Below are 22312 nucleotides of genomic sequence, written 5' to 3'. Positions count from 1 at the left end.
TCTCCTTGACTTCCTCCGTCCTTCTCCAATGACGTTCAGAAAAACCACTTTTTTCTTTTTTTGTTCCTTCCCCAGGCCATTTTCCCGATATTTAGGGTCATTTTCCCGTTTCCTTCTTTCACTCCTTAGTAGCTTTGAAAGACTCAACAAATGAAAGGTCGAGTAAATCAGAGCCAAGCAGATCATAGGCGAGTTGGAAAGGAGTGAAGGATAGATAATTCCTCTTTAGTTGAGTCTATTCTCCACATTTCGACTGATAGAGGGAAAGGAAAGAAAAGAGGAGTAGAAGCATTCGGAAACATTCTGAGACCAACTCGTGAGGACTAGAAAGATTCCGGTGCACGAGCCAGAAGACTCCCGATTGAGATTAATTCGACAGATTTAACTTTTACCGAGTTCCATCCGGTGAAAAGGAGTTAAAGAATAAGGTATGGCTTTCTTGCTTGCTAGCTCGGTTATTTCCTTTGCTTTAGCTTTCTTTTATTCCCTTCTTTCTTTGACCAAGGAAGTAAATTCTATTTCTTTTTTTAAAGTCTATTTATTTTCTTAGAAGACCTAAGCATCAAGGGGTGGTGGCGCAGTTGGCTAGCGCGTAGGTCTCATAGCTTCGAGTTATCCTGAGGTCGAGAGTTCGAGCCTCTCTCACCCCAATTCTTTTTTGTACTCATTTAGAAGAAGTGGTCATGTGGGGCTTCTATTGGGCCTGTAGTGGGCTTTGCTCTAGAAAGCCCACCGAAAGCCTTTTATCACCTTTTCTTAATATAACGTCGTTTGTCATCTTCCTTTAATTGTAAGTTTAGTTATTTTTGGGCCGGGCTACTTTATATAATGTTGGGCTTGGGTTAAGAATTTGGGCTCTATAATTGGGTCTGAAAAGATTGGGCCTAGTACCGATTTAGACGGGCCCGGTTAACTGGCATAGCTTGGTATACAAGTAATTTGATCTGTGATAAGAGGGTGTGTTGGGTTAACGTGGGGGAATCGAGAAGAAAACTCTGGTACGTTTCGTCGTCTCCAAGTGTTCGGCCTTTATTTTACGATTGACTTCTCACAGCTTGATCTTCCTGTCTCTTTGGTCATTTTCGTTTAATTAGCTCTGCCAATTGGTATTGTAGGCACTATCCTCATCGATTTTTCCTTTGTAATTTTCAGAACTGCTGTTCTTGTGTATTCGTAATTTCTTTTGTTTTTTCAGTTGTTGTTTTCGATTCTGTTTCAATTGAACTTCTGGGCCTGGATTTTGTGCTGTTGTATTGATCTGATGCTTGAATTCGCAGATATCGTTTGAGATTCCCCATGGCCAAAAGCTCGTTCAAGCTCGAACATCCTCTAGGTTTTTCTTTTCACAATTTTGACCATTTTGATCATTTCTTGAACTTTATTGTTTATTTATTTTATGTTACGAATCGTGTCAGTTTTCGCCTACTTTTGATATTTAAATGACCTTCTGATATTCTGATTTAACTTTTTGGGTGGTTAATCCTTGATGTTTTATTCCTTTTTTGTGATTAGTGCCACTCACGTCGGGTATTAATTAGGGCCTGTTCTTATGATTTCGAATGAGCTTCTTTGAACTGCGTAATTGGGGGTAATTTTAAGTTCCTTTCGTCTCTTTTCGCTGGAATCTTAATGTGAGAGGATTTTTTTTTTTCTGGTGAAAACTTGTTTCCGCCTTACATTTGGTCTCCTGGATTAATTGAAAACCAGTCAATTGATTTTTGCGCTTTCTCTCAGCCTCCTTTTGATATTGTTTCAGTGTCACATTTAGTCAAACGCTCATTTCCCATCCAGTCTTGCATGGTCTTTACTTTGTTTTAAACTATTCCTCCAATGTTATAGAAAGGAGACAAGCAGAAGCTTCTCGCATCAGGGAGAAATATCCGGACAGAATTCCCGTAAGAATGTTAAACTTTCATATCAGTGTTTGTCACCTAGTGCACTCCAATTTTTCTCTGTTAATATGATTCAAATGCAGGTGATTGTGGAGAAAGCTGAAAGGAGTGACATTCCTGACATTGATAAGAAGAAGTAAGTTCCGTAATGACTTGACTTTGTATAAACCAGTTAAAATTGGACTTCTTAATTGAAATCAGCTGAGGGGAGGCATTTCATTGTGGTACAACTCCAGAACTTGGTTACTAGGATTAGGTGCTGGCTTATTCTTTAATTTCCATAAAATTTACAAATCGAGACGGTCGATGCTGAAGTCCTGATTGTCAGATATTATGCTGTGATTTCTTTTTAATCCAGTCCTGATAGGAAGGACATACCCGATGGCAACAATACCTAGCTCTGTTGGCCAATAATGGAGGCCATATTTGAAAGGAGTTTAATTCTCGTACTACATTGGATTGTATGCAATCAGATGGGCAGTTTGTATATACTAATATTTGGACCTTTTTCATGATTTCAGGTACCTTGTCCCAGCTGACCTTACGGTTGGTCAGTTTGTTTATGTTGTCCGGAAAAGGATTAAGCTTAGTTCCGAGAAGGCTATTTTCATCTTTATCCAAAACACACTACCTCCAACTGGTTAGTTGAATTTCTTGTTCTTTTAATATGTACATTTCACTTAATGTAGCATGAAGAAATGCGTTTGTGTTTGCCTAATATATGTATTGTCACAGCTGCTTTGATGTCATCAATCTATGAAGATAACAAGGATGAAGATGGTTTTCTTTACATGACTTACAGTGGAGAGAACACCTTTGGATTCTGATGACTTCATATCGTACTTCGTCTGTAAATGAAACTTAAAAAGCTGTAAATTCTCCTTACTTGCTTCCCCGTGTCAGCTATCTCAGCTTCTTGTCTATTTCCGATTACCTTAGGCCTATCTTTCTACTGGCACTAGTAATGTTAGTACATGTTGCTCATTAAGAACTTCATCAAGTGTTGGGCTCTGGATTTCATGGTGTTCTTCCCCGCCCAAACTGTGAAAAGAAATGTGGGTGTTTGTTTGGTGAGAATCCATGATTTCCACTTCCCAATTCTAATGTCTATTTCATGTAAGCATCAGATGTTTCTGGCTATTAATTTCCACGTTTGCCTCATTTTAATATTCAGTTAAGGATAATTCACAAGAAAAAGTAGGGGGTATCTTATTAGGTCTCTCTTTGGCATGTGTACTTGTTTAAACAAAGCCTTGAACTCTAGTTTAAGGCATAATCAATGATTAAAAGGAAAGGCCCTCCAATTGAAATCTTGTACTGATGCTTGGAATACTTTTTCATAGTTTCCATTTCCTTTTCGATGCTTTTGTGCTGTAAAATTTAAGAATTGAATAGTTTTGATGAGAGGAATGTAATAGCCTAAATCCACTTCGAGTATGTCTGTTTTGGCCTATTTTGTATGGTTGTCATTCTTAAATTTAAAACTTCTTAGATTTAAAACTCTTTTATTAGGGAGAGGTGTTTACGTCCGTATAGAATGTTCCGGGACACATTGATGTGTGGGATCTCATAATCCACTTTCCTTCAATGCCCAGCGTCTTTGTTGGCACACCACTCGATGCCTATAGATCTCATAATCCACTCTCCTTCATGACCCATCGATGTGTGGATCTCATAATCCCACCTTCCTTCAGGCATACCACTCGATGCCTAGCTCCGATACCATTTGTAACAGCTTAAATCCACTGTTAGTGGATATTGTTCGTTTTTGCCCGTTACATATTGCCGTCATCATCACAGTTCTTAAACGTTTTTGGTAGGGAGAGATTTCCGTACACTTATAAAGAATGTTTTGTTCCCCTCTCTAATTGATGTAAGATCTCACATAAAAAAATTTCAATTCTCCCCTCCCTATACATTATATCGAGAGAGACCGCACACTTATAGAGAATGTTTCGTTTCGTTCCCCTCTCTAATTGATGTGAGATCTCACATAAAAATATTTCAATTCTCCCCTCTCTATACATTATATCGTTAAGGCATTATACTTAACATTACACGGAAGATTGATTGCACAACGACCCACAATCCCAACAAACGATCCTCTGAAATTGTTTTTTGAACCACCGAATATAAGATTGATTGCTAGAATTCATTCAGGGCCCCTCGCTACAACTGATGCTTTTCCTTCTCATACAGACGGCTCCATAGTCGAGTTTCATTTCAGGTACACCACTCAAACATTCTTCTTGTTACAAATACACACCGACCTAATTCTGTAGCGCTCCGTATAGAGATTTGATGAAACCCTTCAAGCTCTTATTGCCTAGGCTTACACTATCAATACCCTTCAATGCAGCCCCTTCAGATAATCTTCATTATCAACAAGAACCTAGAAATGTAGAACTTGGTTTGATAAACAAATTCAATGTAAATTTGAATAATCTTGAGGAAAGAAAACTCACAATCTGCCACCCATCAGGATCCAGAAACGTTGTAATCTTGGCTTTGAATTGATGAACCAAACTGGGTTGTTGGGTTATCTTTCCTCCAAGTTCTTGTATGATCAGATTGAGTACCTCAGCGCTCTTGTTTACTTTATCAGTCCCAATAGCTACCTGAAACCATTTAATCAAGCATAGCTGCTCTAACTTGAAAGGAAAATTTAACCATTGATATAAGTTTTGACCTGGGAATATCCGTTTCCCTTTGAATGTTGTGTCACGCCATGGTTGTAAGTCAGCTCAAGAACGGTGGTCTCTAACTCATCTGCATACCCCATCATGGCTATGGCGTACTGCAGAGTTGATTGTTTGTGCATTGAAAAGTATAGCATTTCATTAGCTTTCATTTCTGATGATTGATGGGATTTTATGTAGAAGTGAAAAGGAAGTTCACCTTGTGTTCTAGACTCTCAATCCTGGTAAGAACTCTCATTCCTAGTGCCTGTAAAGACAGATTCAAATTCAGGATTAGACGTTCTAGTAGCACTACAGAAAAAGTATGTGTATGTTATAATTCATGTGATGAATTTGGTCTTGTTTTATTGTTCTCTTTTTTCATGTTACGGTCCAAGCCCACCGCTAGCAGATATTGTCCACTTTGGATATCTCTCCATGTGTCTGAATATGATATCATTTGTAATGGCCCAAGTCTAACATCTTTGGGCTTTCCCTTTTAGGCTTCTTCACAGAGTTTTTAAAATGTGTCGGCTAGGGAAAGTTTCTCACACCATATAAAAAATGTTTTGTTCTCGTCCCCAACCGATGTGGGAGCTCACAATCCACCCCCTTCGGGGCCCAGCGTCTTTGTTGGCACACCGCTTCGTGTCCACTCCCCTATAGGGCTCAACCTCCTTGTTGGCACATTGCCTGGTCTCTAATTCTGATATCATTTGTAACGGTCCAAGCCCACCCCTAGTAGATATTGTCTCTTTAGGCTTTCCCTTTTCGAGACTTCCCCTCAAAAATTTTGAAACGTGTGTGATAGGGAGAGGTTTTCACACCCTTACAAAGAATGTTTCGTTCTCCTCCTTAACTGATAAGGAATCTCACACTCTTCATCTGTGAAAGTTCATGAACTTTTAACACGGGACATAAACGGCAAAATTTGTACCCGTGATGCAGCAGGATAGAGAGATTTTTCCATACTCAAACAGGAGAAGTTTTTCTTTTACCTTCTCATAGAAGTTGATTGAGCGTTCTAAATCCCCAACACGAAGCATTACTTGACAGAGTGGCTGAGGAGTAGGACCTCTTTGAATGAGCTCAAAGATGTAACCATCAGGATCTTTCACAAAGGCCAGCACAATAGAGAAACCTTTCACCTCAAAAGATTCTCTAACGACAGCTCCAGCTCCAGCTCCCTTGACTCTTAGACATTTTCAACCATTTTGTAGACCTTGAAAAGCAACAAAAAGTTCATGTTGATGTTCTTAACTTCAATTTGCAGGAAAAAGAGAGCCAAAACCATGAAAAGACCCACATCTTGAGAAGCAATGGCAAAGTGTCCAAAGCCAGCACCAATATCATATGAAGTCACCCCATAACCTGTATGGTGCGTTAATTCGTTCTAGAGAAAGTGCAAGAAAGAATATTGGCTAAAGGTTTATGTTGAGAACATGACATGATTCAGAGACATTCTTGAGCTACATACTGTAATTCAGCTCAAGAACGAACGAAGATTGCTCGGAGCCAAACCCCATGAAAGCTCTGGTACATTTCGCTTCAGGAACATCTCTAATTCTCAGGAGTTTCATCCCAAAGCATTCAGTATAGAATCTGAAGGTGACAAATACATTACCATGAAGAAGGAGAGACCAAAGAACTTCAGAGTAAGCTTAAAGAAGACATACTCGATCGTGCGATCGAGATCACTGACACGATAGACAGCACGAAGAAAGGGGCGATTGTCTTTCATGGGCCATTCCAACAACTGCTCATCTGCATCAGGAGCCACAACCTCTGCCATTTGCTCTGAACTTTTGTCACCAGTTGTATTGATCATGAAAAAGGAGATGATCCTAAAGTTTAAATATTTCAACAAATCAATCCAGATATGCTTTACTAATTTGTAGGTATCAACTTGTGTTTGTTTATTATAGGATTTGTCTTGCATAAGACTCCCTTCTTTGTGGCTTTTAGATGGAATAAATTATGCAGAGTTCTTGGATGAAAAGCTCCTCCACTATCATGAATTAAAATCAAATAATAAAAAGCTTATAGTTGGAAGATGGGAACAAAACATTCTTAATAAGAGTGTAGAAACCTATACTTTAACAATGGGTCAAATCGGACAATATTTACCGTAACAATGGGTCAAAGCGGACTTTATTGTAATAACGGACTAAAGTGGACAATATTTGTTGTAACGACAGGTCAAAACAAACAATATTTGTTGTAATGATGGGCCAAAACGGACAATATTTACTGTAACGACGGGCCAAAACTGACACTATTTGCTGTAACGACAGGTCAAAACAGACAATATTTGCTGTAATGATGGGTCAAAACGGATAATATTTACTGTAACGACGGGCCAAAGCTGACAATATTTGTTGTAACGACAAGCCAGTAACAACGGGCCAAAGCTGACAATATTTGCTGTAATGACGGGTTTGAGCTGTGACGAATTTAGTCGGTATATTTTGTAATTTAGTTTTTTTTGGTAGATTCGAACCTCTCAATACTGACACTTTCCTTTGTGGTGGCTCAATTATAAGAACTCAGACCTATTTGAATATTCCATGAATGAATCGATTTATTAAATATAAAAATTAATTTTGTCAGTTCAATTATAAATTTTTTATTTTATAAAATTTTATAATATTAAATAATTAATAATTTATTAAATCGGTTAGAAATTTTATATAGATTTAAGGATTTATTTGATATTTTTTAAAATTTATATTTCATAAACTAAATTCGGAGTTTCTTAAAAAAAAAAAAAAAAAAAATCAATTTTGCAATGATATTTTTACACAAAACTATTATTTACCAAATCTAAAATTAAATATATTTTAGAGGCGTAAATTCCGTAGAAACTGTACGCAGAAAAATAGAAACAGCGCCACGTAAGATGTGATTCTGTTGGGTTAAAGATTGCTACGTGGCGGAGCGGTGGAGCTTGGAGGGTTGACACACCAATAAGAGTATGCCACGTATGATGAAGGTTGAGAATTCCACTATTCCCGAATTTCATCCAGGTTCATATTTCATCTTCCACCCCTTTTTATTTAAACCTACGGAGTTGAAGAAAAACGCAGACAAGAATTACAATTTACCGAAAGAGAGAGCAATAATTCTTTGTCCTTCATGGCGCTTGCTGTTTCTTCTTCTTCTGCAATTTCTGCTTCTAATTTGCAGCATTTTGCCGCTTCCTTTGAGGTTAAAGGTATTGTTCAGAAATTTGGTCCTTTGTTTACATTAGGAAACGAAGTTGAAGGTATTTGTTAGAATTTATTTGTGTTTGAATGATGTTTCGAAGAATTTCATTTTCGTTTGCATGTTAATTTTGAATTGTGGATTTCATTTCGATTTGCAGCTCCACGAATTGGTTCTGTTCAGCTGCTGAATCGGCCGCACGGTTTATCTGCTGGAGTCGATTATTCACGAAAGGGATTCTCGGTGAAGCCTATTAATGCGAAATCCAGACGGAATGATTTGATTGTCCCTCTCTCGGCGAATACTCTTGGTGCTGGTAATTTTGATTTCTCATTAATCCTATCTCCTCGATTTAGAGTTCATTTCTGGGAATTTGTGTTAAAATGTTTCTTGTGTGGATAATGATGATGTTTTCGGGTTGGATCTGTAGAGGTGGAGGAGAAAGCGGAGACGGTAGACTATGATGGATTAGCCAAAGACTTCGAATATGCTTCTCCTCTGGAAATAATGGACACGGCCCTGGAGAGATTTGGCAACGACATTGCTATCGCGTTCAGGTAGGTTTTTATTCTATCATTTGATTAAATAGTGTCTTTAGCTTTTGTTATCCAACATCATGTGTCTAATGTCTGAAACTTCCAAATTGTAATGCTGTTGAATCTGTGATCTGTAAGGTGCCTCTTTAATCACATATGCCATTGTCGTTCAAGGAAACTGCCTTTTTCATGCATTTCCTTAAAGTTTCAAGTACCATTGAGATTCGAATTATTTGAGTTTGTTGATTTTCTGTTGTCGTAATTGCTTCGGATTGTGTTAGTCTCTTTATATTCTCTCTGCCGCCACCTGTTCCCATTTCTTTCATTGTCCTCAAGCTGCTACGATCAACTGTAAATAGTAGAGAATAATCGAACACAGTGGAAATGTGGAAGAAAAGTGTCAACTCTGTAAAGATTGGATAATTTTTGTTGAAACTCATAATCAATATTCATAATGATAAACAAATAATATTAGCTTTTGGGATTGTTTTCTTTCAATATTTGAAAAGTATGTTACCGATGTTCGTTTTGAACACTGAATTAATAGATGCAAGGGTGTCGATAGTTTTCATCCTTGACAAGAATTTACTAGTAAAGCATTTGGTTTCTGAACCCCTTACCGAGAAAAAAACATCTAACAAAAATTAAAATTATCCACTGCAGTGGTTCGGAAGATGTTGCATTGATTGAATATGCTCGATTGACTGGTCGACCATTTAGGGTATTCAGCCTAGACACCGGGAGGCTGAATTCAGAAACATACAAATTCTTTGATACAGTGGAGAAACATTATGGCATCCACATTGAGTACATGTTCCCAGATGCTGTTGAAGTTCAGGGTTTAGTTCGGAACAAAGGGCTGTTTTCATTCTACGAGGATGGCCACCAGGAGTGCTGCCGAGTAAGGAAGGTGAGGCCTTTGAGGAGGGCTCTAAAGGGGCTCCGAGCATGGATCACCGGACAAAGAAAAGACCAATCTCCTGGAACTAGGTCTGAGATTCCCATTGTCCAAATTGATCCTATTTTTGAGGGATTGGATGGTGGCATTGGGAGCCTGATTAAGTGGAACCCAGTAGCCAACTTTGATAGTAAATACATATGGAACTTCTTGCGGACCATGAATGTACCTGTAAACTCCCTGCATTCTCAAGGATACGTCTCAATTGGCTGTGATCCCTGCACAAGGCCTATCCTCCCTGGGCAGCACGAAAGAGAAGGAAGATGGTGGTGGGAGGATTCCAAAGCCAAGGAATGCGGCCTTCACAAAGGAAATCTTAAACATCTCAATGGCAATGGAAATGGAGCTCTCCATGTAAATGCAACTCCCCAAGTTAACGACATTTTTGTCTCCGAAAATTTGGTGAACCTGAACAGAATCGGAATCGAAAACTTGGCCAGACTGGAGAACAGGAAAGAGCCTTGGCTTGTGGTTGTTTATGCACCTTGGTGCCAATTCTGTCAGGTAAGAATCATTTTGCACAAAAGCGTTTCAGCTGATAATCTGCAAGATCCCACATCAGTTGAGGAGGAGAACGAAACACCCTTTATAAAGGTGTAGAAACCAGTTCCTTGAAATTAAACCTCTCCTAAAGGAGACAATATCCGCTAGCGGTGAGTTTGGGCCGTTACAAATGGTATCAGAGCCAGACACTAGGCGATGTGTCAGGAGTAGACACGAGGCGGTGTGCCAGTAAGGACGCTGGGCCCTGAAGGGGTGGATTGTGAGATCCCACATCGGTTGGGGAGGAGAATTGAAACATCCTAAAAGGTGTGGAAACCTCTCCATAGCAGACAGCATTTTAAAAACCTAAGCCCGAAAGGAAAAGTCCTAAGAGACAATATCTGTTAGCGGTGGCCACATAATCCTACTTAAAGGGCTAACGTTCGATGAATTTCTACAGGCTATGGAAGGGTCATATGTGGAATTGGCTGAGAAGTTGGCAGGAAATGGAGTGAAAGTTGGGAAGTTCAGAGGCGACGGTGAGCAGAAGGAGTTCGCCAAACAAGAGCTGCAGCTAGGATCCTTCCCCACAGTACTCTTTTTCCCCAAACACTCGTCTAAAGCAGTGAAGTACCCATCTGAGAAGAGGGATGTTGACTCGTTGATGGCTTTTGTGAATGCCCTTCGATGATACAGCGTGATAGCCATTAACAAAGGAAATTCACAGAGGTTCCAATCTTTTGTTGGATTTTATATATATATATATTTCTGAGGAAGGATAATAATATGTCGACTGCGATGGAAGTTGTTGAGATCAAAATCAACGCTTGGGGATCTTTTTGGAGCTTTTAGAGAATCCGATCCTGAAATCATCCGATTATGTGTTTGTATAGATATCAATTTTCCCGTAGGGCTCCCAGGACCATGATGTAGTAATGGTCCGAGGCATAAGCACAACGAGATTATAAATTTGTTTTGTGTGTGAGGATTTGTTTGATCTTGAGACCCTTGTAGTAATCATATTTTATCTGAGTTGAATAATATACCCATAGGCTTCTAAATATTTTGATCTAATACAATTTTTTTCTTTTTTTTTTTTTTTTTTTTTTTTTTTTTTTTTTTTTTTTTTTTTTTTTTTGGAGGAAAATGTCCCATTCCAATGAAGATATATTCGATGACTATTAGTCATGAACAAAGTACATCATAGAGCTTTCTTTTGATTTGTACAACATAGAGCTTTCTTTGATTTGTACACCATAGAGCTTTCTTTGAAGTTTATAGTCATAAACAAAATACACTATAGAACCTTTCATGAGGCTTATGGAGCCCTCGAACAATCTCCCCTTAATATCTAGAATTGTAACGGCCGTTGCAACTAAATACTGTTCTTTTTGGACTTTTTTTTTTATTATTTTTTTTATTTTTTTGAACTTTTTCCTCACGGTGTTCTCAAGGTGTTATGAAACCTCCCTTGAGCCCTATGAAGCCCTCAAACAACCTCTCATTAATCAAGGCTCAAGAGAACTGTAACAGCGGTTTTTGGGTTTTTTCTTTCGGGCTTTTCTTTTATGGTTTTATAACAGCTGAGAGAGGTTTCGAGGTTTCTACTCCTTTACAAAAAAATGCTTCGTTCCCCCTCTCCAATCAATGTGAGACCTCACAATCCACTCCCCTTGGTGGCTAGCGTCCTCGCTGGCACACCGTCTGATGTCTACTCGGCTAGCGTCCCCGCTGGCACACCGTCCGATGTCTACTCTAATACCATTTGTAACAACCCAAGTCTACCACTAACATTTACTGTTCTCTTTAGGCTTTCCCTTTCGAGCTTCCTCTAAGATTTTAAAACTGATGTGTCTATTGAAGTTTTCACTCAAGATTTTATAACATGTGGGTCCACTAGGGAGATGTTTTCACATCCTTATAAGAAATGTTTATGGTTCTTCTCCAACCAATATATGGTTCTTCTCCAACCAATATGAGATCTCAAAACCAAATGATTTGATATTTAATCTTCCCAGGGAAGGCGTAAGCGGTAGCTCCCACACACGAAGGAAAGACCGAAAAGGCAGCAGCCAGCCAAGACTCACCCACCAAATACATGTGTTAGTGACAAAGAATGGCATAAGGTAGGGAGAATCTCCCATGTTTTTATGTTCCCGTTGAATGATTAAAAAGTAGAAACTCTTTTGGGGTTTCCATATCATAATTATTGATGCAAAAGTTGGTCTTCTCTTTTCAATTTCTCAACCAACTATTTCTCAAACCATTTCTTTTTGTTTTTTTTTGTTGCCATGTTGAGACTTGGAGAGCCACCACCACCAACAAGTAAAAGAAAACTGTGAGGCAGGCGGGTGGTTGAACCAAAACTCACTTAAACTCTCTTCTTTTCATAAGTTTAGTTTTCATCCGTGATAAGATTGCTCTAGTTAACTTTAAAGTTCCTATGATTGAACCATGAAAAGGCTAGTGCATCTTGTTTATATAGATAGTAACAATCAATTTAGCTTGTTGAACCAAGCTAAGAAACTCTTTATTGATGGTAAGGTAGTCGTGAATTGTAATTGCATACCGATCTTGTAACAACCTAAGCCTACTGTTACCAGATATTGTTCGCTTTGACTATTACGTATTGTCATCAGCCTCACGGTTTTAGAACGCCTCTACTAAGGAGAGGTTTCCAAACTCTTACCAGAAATGTTTTGCTCCTCTCTCCAACTAATATGAGATCTTATAATCTACCCCCTAGGGCCCAACATACTCACTTACATACCGTCCAGTGTCTGACTCTGATACCATTTGTAACTACTCAAGCCCACCGCCAGTAGATGTTGTCCGTTTTAGCCCATTACGTATCACCGTCAGCTTCATGATTTTAAAGCGCGTCTATTAGGGAAAGCTTTCCATACCCTTATAAGAAATGCTTCATTTTGTCATAAGATTCACAGTTTTAAAATACGTCCATTAGAAAGAGATTTCTACACCCTCATAAGAAATGCTTCATTCACCTCTCTAACCAATGTAAGATCTTTAGTACGAGGTTTCCACACTCTTAAAAGTTGCGTGCCTAAGTCCTGCCCGACTATTCCTTCTTCGTTAGTACGAGCTTTTTCTATCTTTCTTAACTATAATTTCATATCTTCAGACTAACCTTACCAACTTTTACCTTGATTTGTTCTCAAACCACATCTTACTAAAAGAAGTTTGACGTTGATATCATACCATTCAAACTATAATTTAGTTAATAATAACATATAAGAAGTAGAAGGAAAAGATTGTTTTAATTCCTCCCCAATCTGCCTAATTATTAGACCAATTAAGAAGCTTGGTTGCTCATTTCTGGTGACAGCATTGAATAATATAATTGAGTTGCCTTCAGAATCGTACCTACTTTTGGTAAAAGGTATCCAATGCCTGTTTCTGGCACTCATTCAGAAGCTTGATCTTGAAATTCGAAGAACTCATGAACCCATCTCAGAAACTCTGACTCACGGACTCACGTGAGTCTCTTACACCCACTTGTGACTCTCTGCTATGTACAAACCCACACACCTTTGTTTGTCCTTTTTTAGTAAAACAAAACCTATGGTTGTTGCCTCAAAAGCATGACTTTGTTATGGTAATTGAATGAGATGAGACGGTTAATACCGGCTTAAAAGAACCGATAGTTATTATCTATATTAATGATGTATATCTTCTTTTTCAGTGGCTCAACATAGGAACTTCAAAGTTAAGTGTGTATTAGGTGTCACGTTCGTACTCTTGAGGTAGTGAGACATCGATTGTGCGACACTTATTCTATCTCGATGAATAGGTTAACGAGGGACAAAAGTGTTTTAAAAAACGTGAGGGAGGAAATGGGTTGAAAACATTTAGTAAGAAATCAATGTTATATGCTAAAAGCAAATAAGCAACCACTATAGCTTTGGTAGCATATAACTCGGATGGAAAGAATTAACGATTAGTCACATTCCCTTGTTATAGTACATTTTGGGGCATTTTTATCCAGATGGGTGTAGACATGATTTTAGCGAATAGTCATACATAACCCTGTATTGACACGATATAATAGTAAAGACCTAATTGCACATGGGAGTAAGTAAAAGAGATTTGGAATGAGAATACGGCCATCGACAATAAGTCCTGGACAAGTATGACTGAGACAGTAGACACTAAACTCGAATAGTTGTATGTTGACACTACAAAGTTAAACATGTATGGCTTGAAACAGTTCGATGTTGAGTGACCTCCTAAGAAACATTTTAGAAAACATGTGGAACGAGGAGATAAAACATGTTACAAAAATTTGTGTTGGTTTGTAGAGATAAACTTCACTCGTAAGAACTCGGGTATGGGAGTGTTCGTTAGAAACATTAAATGTTGGAGTAAATTAAGCACAGTGAATATGGTGTGGATTAAAACAAGGCGCCATAAATAAAAACAAACGCAGTAATGTCTCTATGTTGTGTAAGGGACAGCCTGGTTTTCAATCTAACATGTCTAGAACGGACACTTTTTCGAATCCCATGTGAATTTACAATCCTCTCCTCAACACACACTCCAAACTTCCAAAAGAGTCCTCCCTTTTTCCCCCTTTTTCAGCCAACCATCGTGTCGGAAGGGAAAGGAATCATAGCCATTGAAAGAATACCAAAAACTTAAGCACTAAGTCCACCAAAAAGAACAGTTCTTTATTGGCCCACGAGGGCTTTTCAGTAACTTCATCATCTTGATTATTATGGTTCATTGTAATTTCTGTAATCAAATCAAAAAATCCCAATCCATTTGGGTTTTTTGTTGTTGGCCTTTCCAATTTGTAGATCAGTATAAATTGATGAAGATTAGATGATGCGAGGATCTTTAGCTGAAACAGAGGCGAAGAATGATGTAGCTGAGCTGAAGCTTCAATGGCAGAATCAAAATTTTCTCTGTTCTTTCTCTTCCTTTGTGGGTTTCTTACAGTTTGTAGAGGTAATGATGTCTTGAAACGCACATGAAATTCGCTAAAAAGTTGAAGAACATTCTGTTCTGTTCTTCTGATCCTTCTTATTTGGGGTTTTTTGCAGGTCGATTTCCGCCATTGATGGACGGGAAGAACATGGAGAAGGACGATAATCAGCCATTTGTTGGGGTTAATATTGGGAGTGACGTTTCGAATCTAATGTCGCCTTCGGACTTGGTTTCGTTCTTGCATTTTCAGAAAATCACTCATATTAGGCTTTACGATGCGAATCCTGATATCCTCAAAGCCCTAAATGGGTCGAAAATTCGTGTCATTATCAGTGTACCCAACAATCAGCTTCTTGCAATTGGATCTTCCAATGCTACCGCCGCCGCGTGGATCGCCCGGAATGTGGTGGCGTACTATCCCCAGACCCTAATTTCCGGCATTTCCGTCGGCGATGAGGTTTTAACCACTATCCCCTCTGTTTCCCCTTTGTTGCTTCCTGCTATTGAATCCCTTTACAGTGGTTTAGTTTCTGCAAATCTTCAAACCCAAATCACCATTTCTACTCCCCATGCTGCTTCGATTATCCTCGACCCATTTCCGCCATCGCAGGCTTTCTTCAACCAGAGCTTGGTTCAGTTCATGCTTCCTCTGCTTCGGTTCCTTTCAAGAACTGGGTCGCCATTGATGATGAACTTTTACCCTTATTATGTTTTTATGCAAAACAAAGGGGTTGTTCCTCTTGATAATGCGCTGTTTAAGCCCTTGATTCCTTCTAAAGAAATGGTTGATCCCAATACTCTGCTTCACTACACTAATGTTCTTGACGCCATGATTGATTCTGCTTATTTCTCGATGAAGAATCTCAATATCACTGATGTTGTGGTTCTTGTCACTGAAAGTGGGTGGCCTTCAAAGGGCGATTCGAAAGAGCCATACGCCACAATCGACAACGCCGACACGTTCAATTCGAATCTAATCAAGCATATTCTCGACCGGAGTGGTTCCCCATTTCACCCTGAAATCACTTCCAGCGTTTACATCTACGAGCTGTTTAATGAGGATTTACGGTCGCCGCCGGTGTCGGAGGCGAATTGGGGGCTGTTTTATGGGAACTCCACGCCGGTTTATTTGCTTCATGTGTCGGGAAGTGGGACGTTTTTGGCTAATGATACTACGAACCAGACGTATTGTATTGCCATGGATGAGTTTGATACTAAGACATTGCAGACAGCTTTAGATTGGGCTTGTGGACCTGGGAAAGCTAATTGTACAGAGATTCAGCCGGGTGAAGCTTGTTATCAGCCTAACAATGTGAAGAACCATGCCTCTTATGCATTTGATAGCTATTACCAGAAGGAAGGGAAAAGTGCTGGATCTTGTGATTTCAAGGGCGTGGCTATGATCACCACCACTGACCCAAGTGAGTTTCATCTCTTTGCTTTAACTTTCAATGAACACTGGTTTCTGGGTTGCTATTGTTTCACTTACTTTGCTCTTGGAATTATGCCTATTTTCTTCAAATGGCTAGTTAGAGATATGGTTTTCTGAAACTTTGAGACTGTGAAGCCATTAAACAAAACACCACAACTGAATGATACACATTACGCTCACTTATCTTTGACCAAAAGATCTGAGGTTCGAATCATCACCCACCACGAAAGAATATGGAACATACAAGTAAAAGCCAACATATCCACACTCACCTTGGTTGGAGAAGAAAACGAAACATTCCTTATAAGGGTGTGAAAACCTCTTCTTAGCAGACGTGTTTTAAAATCGTGAGGCTGACAATATTTGCTAGCGGTGGGTTTGAACCGTTACAAATGGTATCAGAGCCATAGACCGAGTAGTGTGCCAATGAGAACACTAGGTCTCAAGGGAGTAGATTGTGAGATCCCACATTGGTTGGAGAGGGAAACGAAACATTTCTTATAAGGATGTGGAAGCCTCTCTCTAGTAGACACGTTTTAAAACCGTGAGGTTGATAACGATACATAACAGGCCAAAGCAGACAACATATGCTAGTGGTGGGCTTGAGCTGTTACAAAGACACCAGGCGGTGTGCTAGCGATGACGCTAGGTTCTAAGGGGGTGAATTGTGAGATCTCACATTGGTTTGAGAGGAGAATGATACATTCCTTATAAGGGTATGGAAACCTCTCCCTAAGATGCATTTTAAAACATCTAGATTTGTAGCTAATTGGGTTAGATTTTGGTGGCAACATGGGCACCCCATGGTTAGTTTCTGCAACATCCTGTGATTTGTGACATCATGACCAACTTATATGGGGAATGTGGTTGTGTTTTGCAGGCCATGGGAGCTGCATATTTCCAGGAAGGTAATAGAAACTCCATAACCGAGTGTTCCTTGAATTCCCAAGCAAAGAAAACATAGTTTTTTGAGTGCTTAATTATTCTATTCCTTTTGCAGTAAGAAAGTAGGAAATAGAGCTAAAGAGACAGGGAAGAACACAACACAGATCCCTGAAGCCAGTGGAGGAACAGCAGCAGCAGCAGCAGCTCAGAAGGGACTCCATGTTTTTCTGCTTGCACTTTGCTCATTCTTTCTGTTCATCCTTTGATGGCTCCTTGGTGAGGAGGCTGATGTAGAAAATTAAAGAGCTTATTTATATATATATATTTTTTTTTTTGAAATGTAATATTTTTTATGAGGAAATTGGAGGTTGAAAAGTGCTTTTTTTGGTAGTAAAGGGCTTTTTGTTGAATATGGCCTAAAGTACAAATATGCATATCTTAAACGGTATGAAGAGTTAAGTCTGTACAATTTGTAACAGTCCAATTCCACTGCTAACAAATATTGTCTGTTTTGGCTCGTTACGTTTGTCGTTAGCCTCATGGTTATTATATGCGTTAGCTAGGGAGAGGTTTCCACATTCTTATAAGAATGTTTCGTTCTCCTTTCTAACCAATGTGTGATCTCATTGAAAAAACATCAATAAAATTAAAAATATTGAATTTTAATGCTACTATGCGATTTTAGGAGTGATGACAAATTTGAAATTAAAAATTTGGATGAGGGTAAGATTGTTTGAGTTCTTTACAAGTACGAACTAATATAGATCTAATCATTTATAGTCTTTCCAAAGGTGTATTTGGGACGGTTTTTTTTAATTACAACAACACTATCATCGATTATTAGTCCCTATGTTTCAAATACATATCGAATTTTGGACTCGGCAGTTATATGCCACATTTTAAAGGGGTCAGAGTTGAATCATATTATTTTGAAATTTATTCTTAAAAAATGATGTTTTTATTAATAAATTTAAAATTAATCAGTATTATTAATTTATGATTAAATATTTTTAAAAATTAGTTTATATTAATGTTCCTTTATTAAATTTTAGATATATATATATTATGGGCGTTAATTTTTCCTCTTATCGGCCAAACGACATGTCGTTCGAGCCTAAGGACGTAGATAAAAACGACGATAGAACGAGAACTCGAAGCGGCAACAATCGAGCAAATCGTTGATGTTTCAATCAATAGCACGTTCACTATCTTTCTCAAGCGCCCGCTTTCTTCATCGCTCGGTGATTAATCGTCGAACATTTTGCAGTCTATCTGTGCCGATGTCTAGTTGGTCCTGCAAAAAATGCACATTCCTCAACCCACCTTCTCAAAAGGCAGCCTGCAAAATCTGTCTATCTCCTTCATCTCCACCGCCATCACCGTCTTCTTCCTCCGCCCCTCAATGGTCCTGCAAGGCCTGCACCTTCCTGAACCCATATAAGAATTCCGATTGCGAACTCTGTGGCACTAGGGCTCCGTCCCTCTCGCTTTCGAGTTTCAAGGATTTGATTGATGTCAGCGAGGATGCGGATGCGGATTCTTCTGTTGGGTCTGTGTTCTTTCCCTTGCAGCCCTGCAAGAAAAGGAAACTAGACGATCCTGTTCCTGTGGTGGGTGGTGACAATTTCGCTGAATTGGGCGCATTTCGTGGTGTTAAGGCATCGGCGAACACTATTGCTGAAATGGGTTAGTCTTATTGTGTTGATTTTGTGTGTCAATATTATTGTTTCTTCAAGAACAATCTAGTTTGAAGTTGTATTAATGGATTAGTCTTATTGTGTTGATTTTGTGTGTCAATATTATTGTTTTTTCAAGAACAATCTAGTTTGAAGTTGTATTAATGTGTTAGTCTTATTGTGTTGATGGGTGGCAGGGGATTCTAGTTCTAGGACAAGTTTGACACCCATAAAGATTTTGACTTACAATGTATGGTTCCGAGAAGATTTGGAGATGCGTAATAGAATGAGAGCCCTTGGACAACTTATCCAACGGCATTCACCAGATGTTATTTGTTTCCAGGTACTCCATCAGTTTCATACACGTGTTGTGTGAGAGTAACGAACCATTCCCCTTATAAGAGTGTGAAAAATTCTCCCTAATAGACTCGTTTTAAAATCGTGAGGCTGACGGCCATACGTAACGGGCCAAAATAGACAATATTTACTAACGGTGCACTTAAGCTATTACAAATGGTATCAGAGCCGGACACTGGATTGTGTGCCAACGAAGATGTTGGGTTCTCAAGAGGGTAGATTGTGAGATCCCACTTGGAGAGGGGGAAGGAAGCATTCCTTATAAGAGTGTGGAAACCTCTCCTTAGCAAACGCATTTTAAACCGTGAGACTGACGACGATACGTATCGAGCCAAAACAAACAATATTTGCTAGCGGTGGACTTGGGTGGTTACAAATGGTATCAAAGCCAGTTACTGGGCGGTGTGCCAACGAGGACGTTGGGCCCTCAAGGGGGTGGATTGTGAGATCTCATTTGGAGAGGGGAACAAACATTCCTTATAAAGGTGTGGAAACCTCTTCCTAACATACGCGTTTTAAAACCGTGAGATACGTAATGGATCAAAGCGAATAATATTTGCTAGCAGTGGACTTGAGCCGTTACATTTTGAGTTTTCTAGAATTTTGCTTCGTAATGCATTCTTTTACGTTTACAATGTGTTGCAGGAAGTTACTCCAGATATATATAACATCTTCCAGATTACCAATTGGTGGAAAGTTTATCGCTGCTCGGTCAAGAAGGATGCTCATTCAAGGGGATACTTTTGTATGCTGGTGAGCTTTTTGTTACCTCCTTTGATTGATATTTCATTTCCTACATAAATGAGAGCATATTTTGGCTTCTGGGTGAAGTATAGTTTTTATAATGGATATGGTTGATGAAATGATGTCAAATTGACTCCCCACAAGACTAGCAAAGAAAACCCTTCAAATGTTAATAACTAGCCTAAGGCCAACAACCCAAATCCACCGCTAGCTAATATTGTCCGTTTTAGCCCGTTACGTATTGTCGCCAACCTCACAGTTCTAAAACGCATCGGTTAGGGAAAAGTTTCCACATCCTAATAAGGAATGCTTCGTTCACCTCTCCAACTGATATGGGATCTCACAATCCACCCCCTTTGGGGCCTAGCATCCTCGCTAGCACACTGCCCGATGTCTGGCTCTGATACCATTTGTAATAGCCCAAGCCCACCGCAAGCATAGATTGTCTGTCTTGGCCCGTTATGTATCGCCATTAGCCTCACAGTTTTAAAACGTGTCTGTTAGGGAGAGGTTTCCACACCCTAATAAAAAATGCTTCGTTCACCTGTCCAACCTCGATATGGGATCTCACAATCCTCTCCCCTAGGGGCCAGCATCCTCGCTGGCACATCACTTGGTGTTTGGCTCTGATACCATTTGTAACAACTCAAGCCCACCACTAGCATATATTGTCTGTCTTGGCCCATTACGTATCGCTGTTAGCTTCACGGTTTTAAAACGCGTTTGTTAGGGAGAGGTTTTCATACTCTAATAAATAATGCTTTCTTCACCTCAAAGTTCTCACAATTACAAAAGAGGAGTTTACGGAGATTTGTACACCCTAGCATTCTCAACAGCCACAGCAGCCCTTTTCAAAATCCGTAGAGTATAAGCATAGGTTTTGTGTACTGTTATACATATCTTCTAATCTTATTCTCGTTCTAGTTCTTATGTCGTCTGCACGGACGGAGAGGTGTCGAAAGGTAGAATACGAGAGTGATGAACCTGTTATTGCTCTAGTACTATGCTTCATTTCAACATTTTGCATCATAAACTGATGATATAATTTATCCATTTACTGAGCAGTTGAGCAAACTGCCGGTGAAATCCTTCAGTTGTCAACCATTTTCCAATTCCATAATGGGGAGAGAACTCTGCATTGCCAATCTTGAAGTTCAAAATGGCCTTTCATTGACAGTAGCAACAAGCCATCTTGAGAGTCCTTGCCCTGCACCTCCAAAATGGAATCAAATGTATAGCAAAGAGCGTGTAATTCAAGCCAAAGAAGCCATCAACTTTCTCAAGGAAAATCCGAACGTCGTTTTCGGCGGCGACATGAACTGGGATGATAAGTTGGATGGTCAGTTTCCTTTTCCCGACGACTGGATTGATGCCTGGGAAGAATTACACCCCGGTGAAAATGGTTGGACATACGATACCAAATCAAACAAGATGTTATCTGGGAACCGTACGCTGCAAAGGCGTCTGGATAGATTTGTTTGTAAGTTACAAGATTTCAAGGTAAGTTCCATTGTAATGATTGGGACTGATCCAATTCCTGAATTAACATACACAAAGGAGAAGAAAGTAGGTAAAGAAATGAAGATGCTTGAGCTCCCTGTTTTGCCCAGTGATCATTATGGCCTGCTCTTGACCATAAGCAGCCTGTAATCTGTTGTTTTCTTAGTTAGTTTCGTGTGGTGGAAGCCTGCTGGAATCGTTTTTTTTTGTTCATTTGCAGTGCTTCAAAATGCATGCTTCATCGTATGCGATTTTGTATGTAGCTTAGAACCAAACAATGGTTCCCAAGATTTTGGATGGTTCCAGCATCAGTGTATCTAACCTCATATTCTAAATCTTGAACTGCTCCTTTGTTCCATCTCTGCTCGTTCTTGTTCAATCTTTTAGTACAAAAGTTATGCATATACTCCGAAGGCTGCAAGAAAAGGGAAACATGGCTGGATTTGAGGAAGTTTGCCCATTTTGAGATATGGATTGTTGCCTAACAAATGAGTGAAATTTGACCTGACAATCACATGGTCCTTTTCTGATTGCATGTGATTTTGTATTGTTATTTCGAGCAACGACAACAAAACTAAATATCGTAAACTGAACTTTTCTGTTTTCTGTTTTGGATAGAGTTGTTAAAAGATGGGACTAGACAAAATATTGTCCGCTTTGACCCGTTACGTATTGTTGTCAATCTCACGATTTTAAAATGCGTCTAGAGAGGTTTCCATGTTTCGTTCTCTTTTCCAACCGAGGTGAGATCTCATAATCCACCCTCCTTTGAGGCCAGCATCTTCATTGGCACATCGTCCGGTGTCTGGCTTGGATATTATTTGTAATCGTCTAAACCCACAAGTAGATATTGTCCATCTTGGTTGTTACGTAACGTCGTCAGCTTCACAGTTTTAAAATATGTCTAATAGGAAGAGGTTTTCAACCGATGTGGATCTCACAATCTACCCTCCTTTGGAGCCCAATGTCTTCATGACACACGGCCCAGTTTCTGGTTCAGATATCATTTGTAACAGTCCA

The 22312-nt window shown here is 39.3% G+C and overlaps 5 protein-coding genes and 1 non-coding gene across 10 annotated transcripts; 5 read left to right on the top strand and 1 right to left on the bottom strand.

The window, feature by feature from the left end:
• Positions 1–566: 566 nt before the first annotated feature.
• On the top strand, positions 567–650 carry TRNAM-CAU. The gene is given in 2 exon segments: positions 567–604; positions 615–650. It is a non-coding gene; the product is annotated as a tRNA-Met (tRNA).
• A 300-nt stretch (positions 651–950) lies between these two features.
• LOC111490011 (autophagy-related protein 8C-like) lies at positions 951–3065 on the top strand. Of its 5 annotated transcripts, none has more exons than XM_023138437.1 (6): positions 951–998; positions 1278–1333; positions 1840–1895; positions 1976–2028; positions 2414–2532; positions 2628–3065. In XM_023138437.1, the coding sequence occupies exons 2-6, from the start codon at positions 1297–1299 to the stop codon at positions 2717–2719; spliced, it is 357 nt and encodes a 118-aa protein (XP_022994205.1). In that variant the 5' UTR covers positions 951–998; positions 1278–1296; the 3' UTR covers positions 2720–3065. The 5 variants fall into 5 exon arrangements, with proteins under 5 accessions (XP_022994205.1, XP_022994202.1, XP_022994204.1 ...); XM_023138434.1 differs by having other exon boundaries at positions 981–1106; XM_023138436.1 differs by having other exon boundaries at positions 996–1111.
• Positions 3066–4113: 1048 nt separating this feature from the next.
• Positions 4114–6529, bottom strand: LOC111490014 (lactoylglutathione lyase GLX1). Its single transcript, XM_023138440.1, is given in 9 exon segments — positions 4114–4284; positions 4358–4510; positions 4582–4689; positions 4791–4838; positions 5569–5766; positions 5769–5792; positions 5877–5941; positions 6048–6172; positions 6247–6529. Coding segments are annotated over 9 exon segments (1026 nt in total). The 5' UTR covers positions 6510–6529; the 3' UTR covers positions 4114–4242.
• A 1116-nt stretch (positions 6530–7645) lies between these two features.
• Positions 7646–10821, top strand: LOC111490004 (5'-adenylylsulfate reductase 3, chloroplastic-like). The gene is made up of 5 exons (XM_023138424.1): positions 7646–7784; positions 7935–8090; positions 8205–8331; positions 8974–9772; positions 10212–10821. The coding sequence occupies exons 1-5, from the start codon at positions 7706–7708 to the stop codon at positions 10440–10442; spliced, it is 1392 nt and encodes a 463-aa protein (XP_022994192.1). The 5' UTR covers positions 7646–7705; the 3' UTR covers positions 10443–10821.
• A 3664-nt stretch (positions 10822–14485) lies between these two features.
• LOC111490002 (glucan endo-1,3-beta-glucosidase 1) lies at positions 14486–17484 on the top strand. Its single transcript, XM_023138423.1, has 4 exons — positions 14486–14719; positions 14815–16119; positions 17011–17038; positions 17131–17484. The coding sequence occupies exons 1-4, from the start codon at positions 14656–14658 to the stop codon at positions 17279–17281; spliced, it is 1548 nt and encodes a 515-aa protein (XP_022994191.1). The 5' UTR covers positions 14486–14655; the 3' UTR covers positions 17282–17484.
• A 668-nt stretch (positions 17485–18152) lies between these two features.
• LOC111490005 lies at positions 18153–21468 on the top strand. Its single transcript, XM_023138425.1, has 4 exons — positions 18153–18701; positions 18889–19034; positions 19694–19801; positions 20858–21468. Exons 1-4 carry the CDS (start codon positions 18197–18199, stop codon positions 21440–21442), a joined length of 1344 nt encoding a protein of 447 aa, XP_022994193.1. The 5' UTR covers positions 18153–18196; the 3' UTR covers positions 21443–21468.
• The last annotated feature ends 844 nt before the right edge of the window (positions 21469–22312 follow it).

The sequence above is a fragment of the Cucurbita maxima genome, unplaced genomic scaffold (genome assembly GCF_002738345.1).
Source record: "Cucurbita maxima cultivar Rimu unplaced genomic scaffold, Cmax_1.0 Cma_Scf00015, whole genome shotgun sequence".
In the NCBI taxonomy this organism is placed as follows: domain Eukaryota; kingdom Viridiplantae; phylum Streptophyta; class Magnoliopsida; order Cucurbitales; family Cucurbitaceae; genus Cucurbita; species Cucurbita maxima.
Note: the sequence above shows the minus strand (reverse complement) of the source record. Positions and strands in the feature narration are given on the sequence as shown.

Bases quoted from the DNA above. Each gene is read 5' to 3' on its own strand.
- LOC111490011 (XM_023138437.1), top strand. From the start codon at position 1,297: ATGGCCAAAAGCTCGTTCAAGCTCGAACATCCTCTAG. The intron at 2,029-2,413 runs GTAAGTTCCGTA...TCATGATTTCAG, and splicing joins CCTGACATTGATAAGAAGAA to GTACCTTGTCCCAGCTGACC. The intron at 2,533-2,627 runs GTTAGTTGAATT...GTATTGTCACAG, and splicing joins AAACACACTACCTCCAACTG to CTGCTTTGATGTCATCAATC.
- LOC111490002 (XM_023138423.1), top strand. From the start codon at position 14,656: ATGGCAGAATCAAAATTTTCTCTGTTCTTTCTCTTCCTTTGTGGGTTT. The intron at 14,720-14,814 runs GTAATGATGTCT...GGTTTTTTGCAG, and splicing joins GTTTCTTACAGTTTGTAGAG to GTCGATTTCCGCCATTGATG. The intron at 17,039-17,130 runs GTAATAGAAACT...TTCCTTTTGCAG, and splicing joins AGCTGCATATTTCCAGGAAG to TAAGAAAGTAGGAAATAGAG.
- LOC111490005 (XM_023138425.1), top strand. From the start codon at position 18,197: ATGTTTCAATCAATAGCACGTTCACTATCTTTCTCAAGCGCCCGCTTT. The intron at 18,702-18,888 runs GTTAGTCTTATT...GATGGGTGGCAG, and splicing joins GAACACTATTGCTGAAATGG to GGGATTCTAGTTCTAGGACA. The intron at 19,802-20,857 runs GTGAGCTTTTTG...TTTACTGAGCAG, and splicing joins GGGGATACTTTTGTATGCTG to TTGAGCAAACTGCCGGTGAA.
- LOC111490004 (XM_023138424.1), top strand. From the start codon at position 7,706: ATGGCGCTTGCTGTTTCTTCTTCTTCTGCAATTTCTGCTTCTAATTTG. The intron at 7,785-7,934 runs GTATTGTTCAGA...TTCGATTTGCAG, and splicing joins CGCTTCCTTTGAGGTTAAAG to CTCCACGAATTGGTTCTGTT. The intron at 9,773-10,211 runs GTAAGAATCATT...GAATTTCTACAG, and splicing joins CTTGGTGCCAATTCTGTCAG to GCTATGGAAGGGTCATATGT.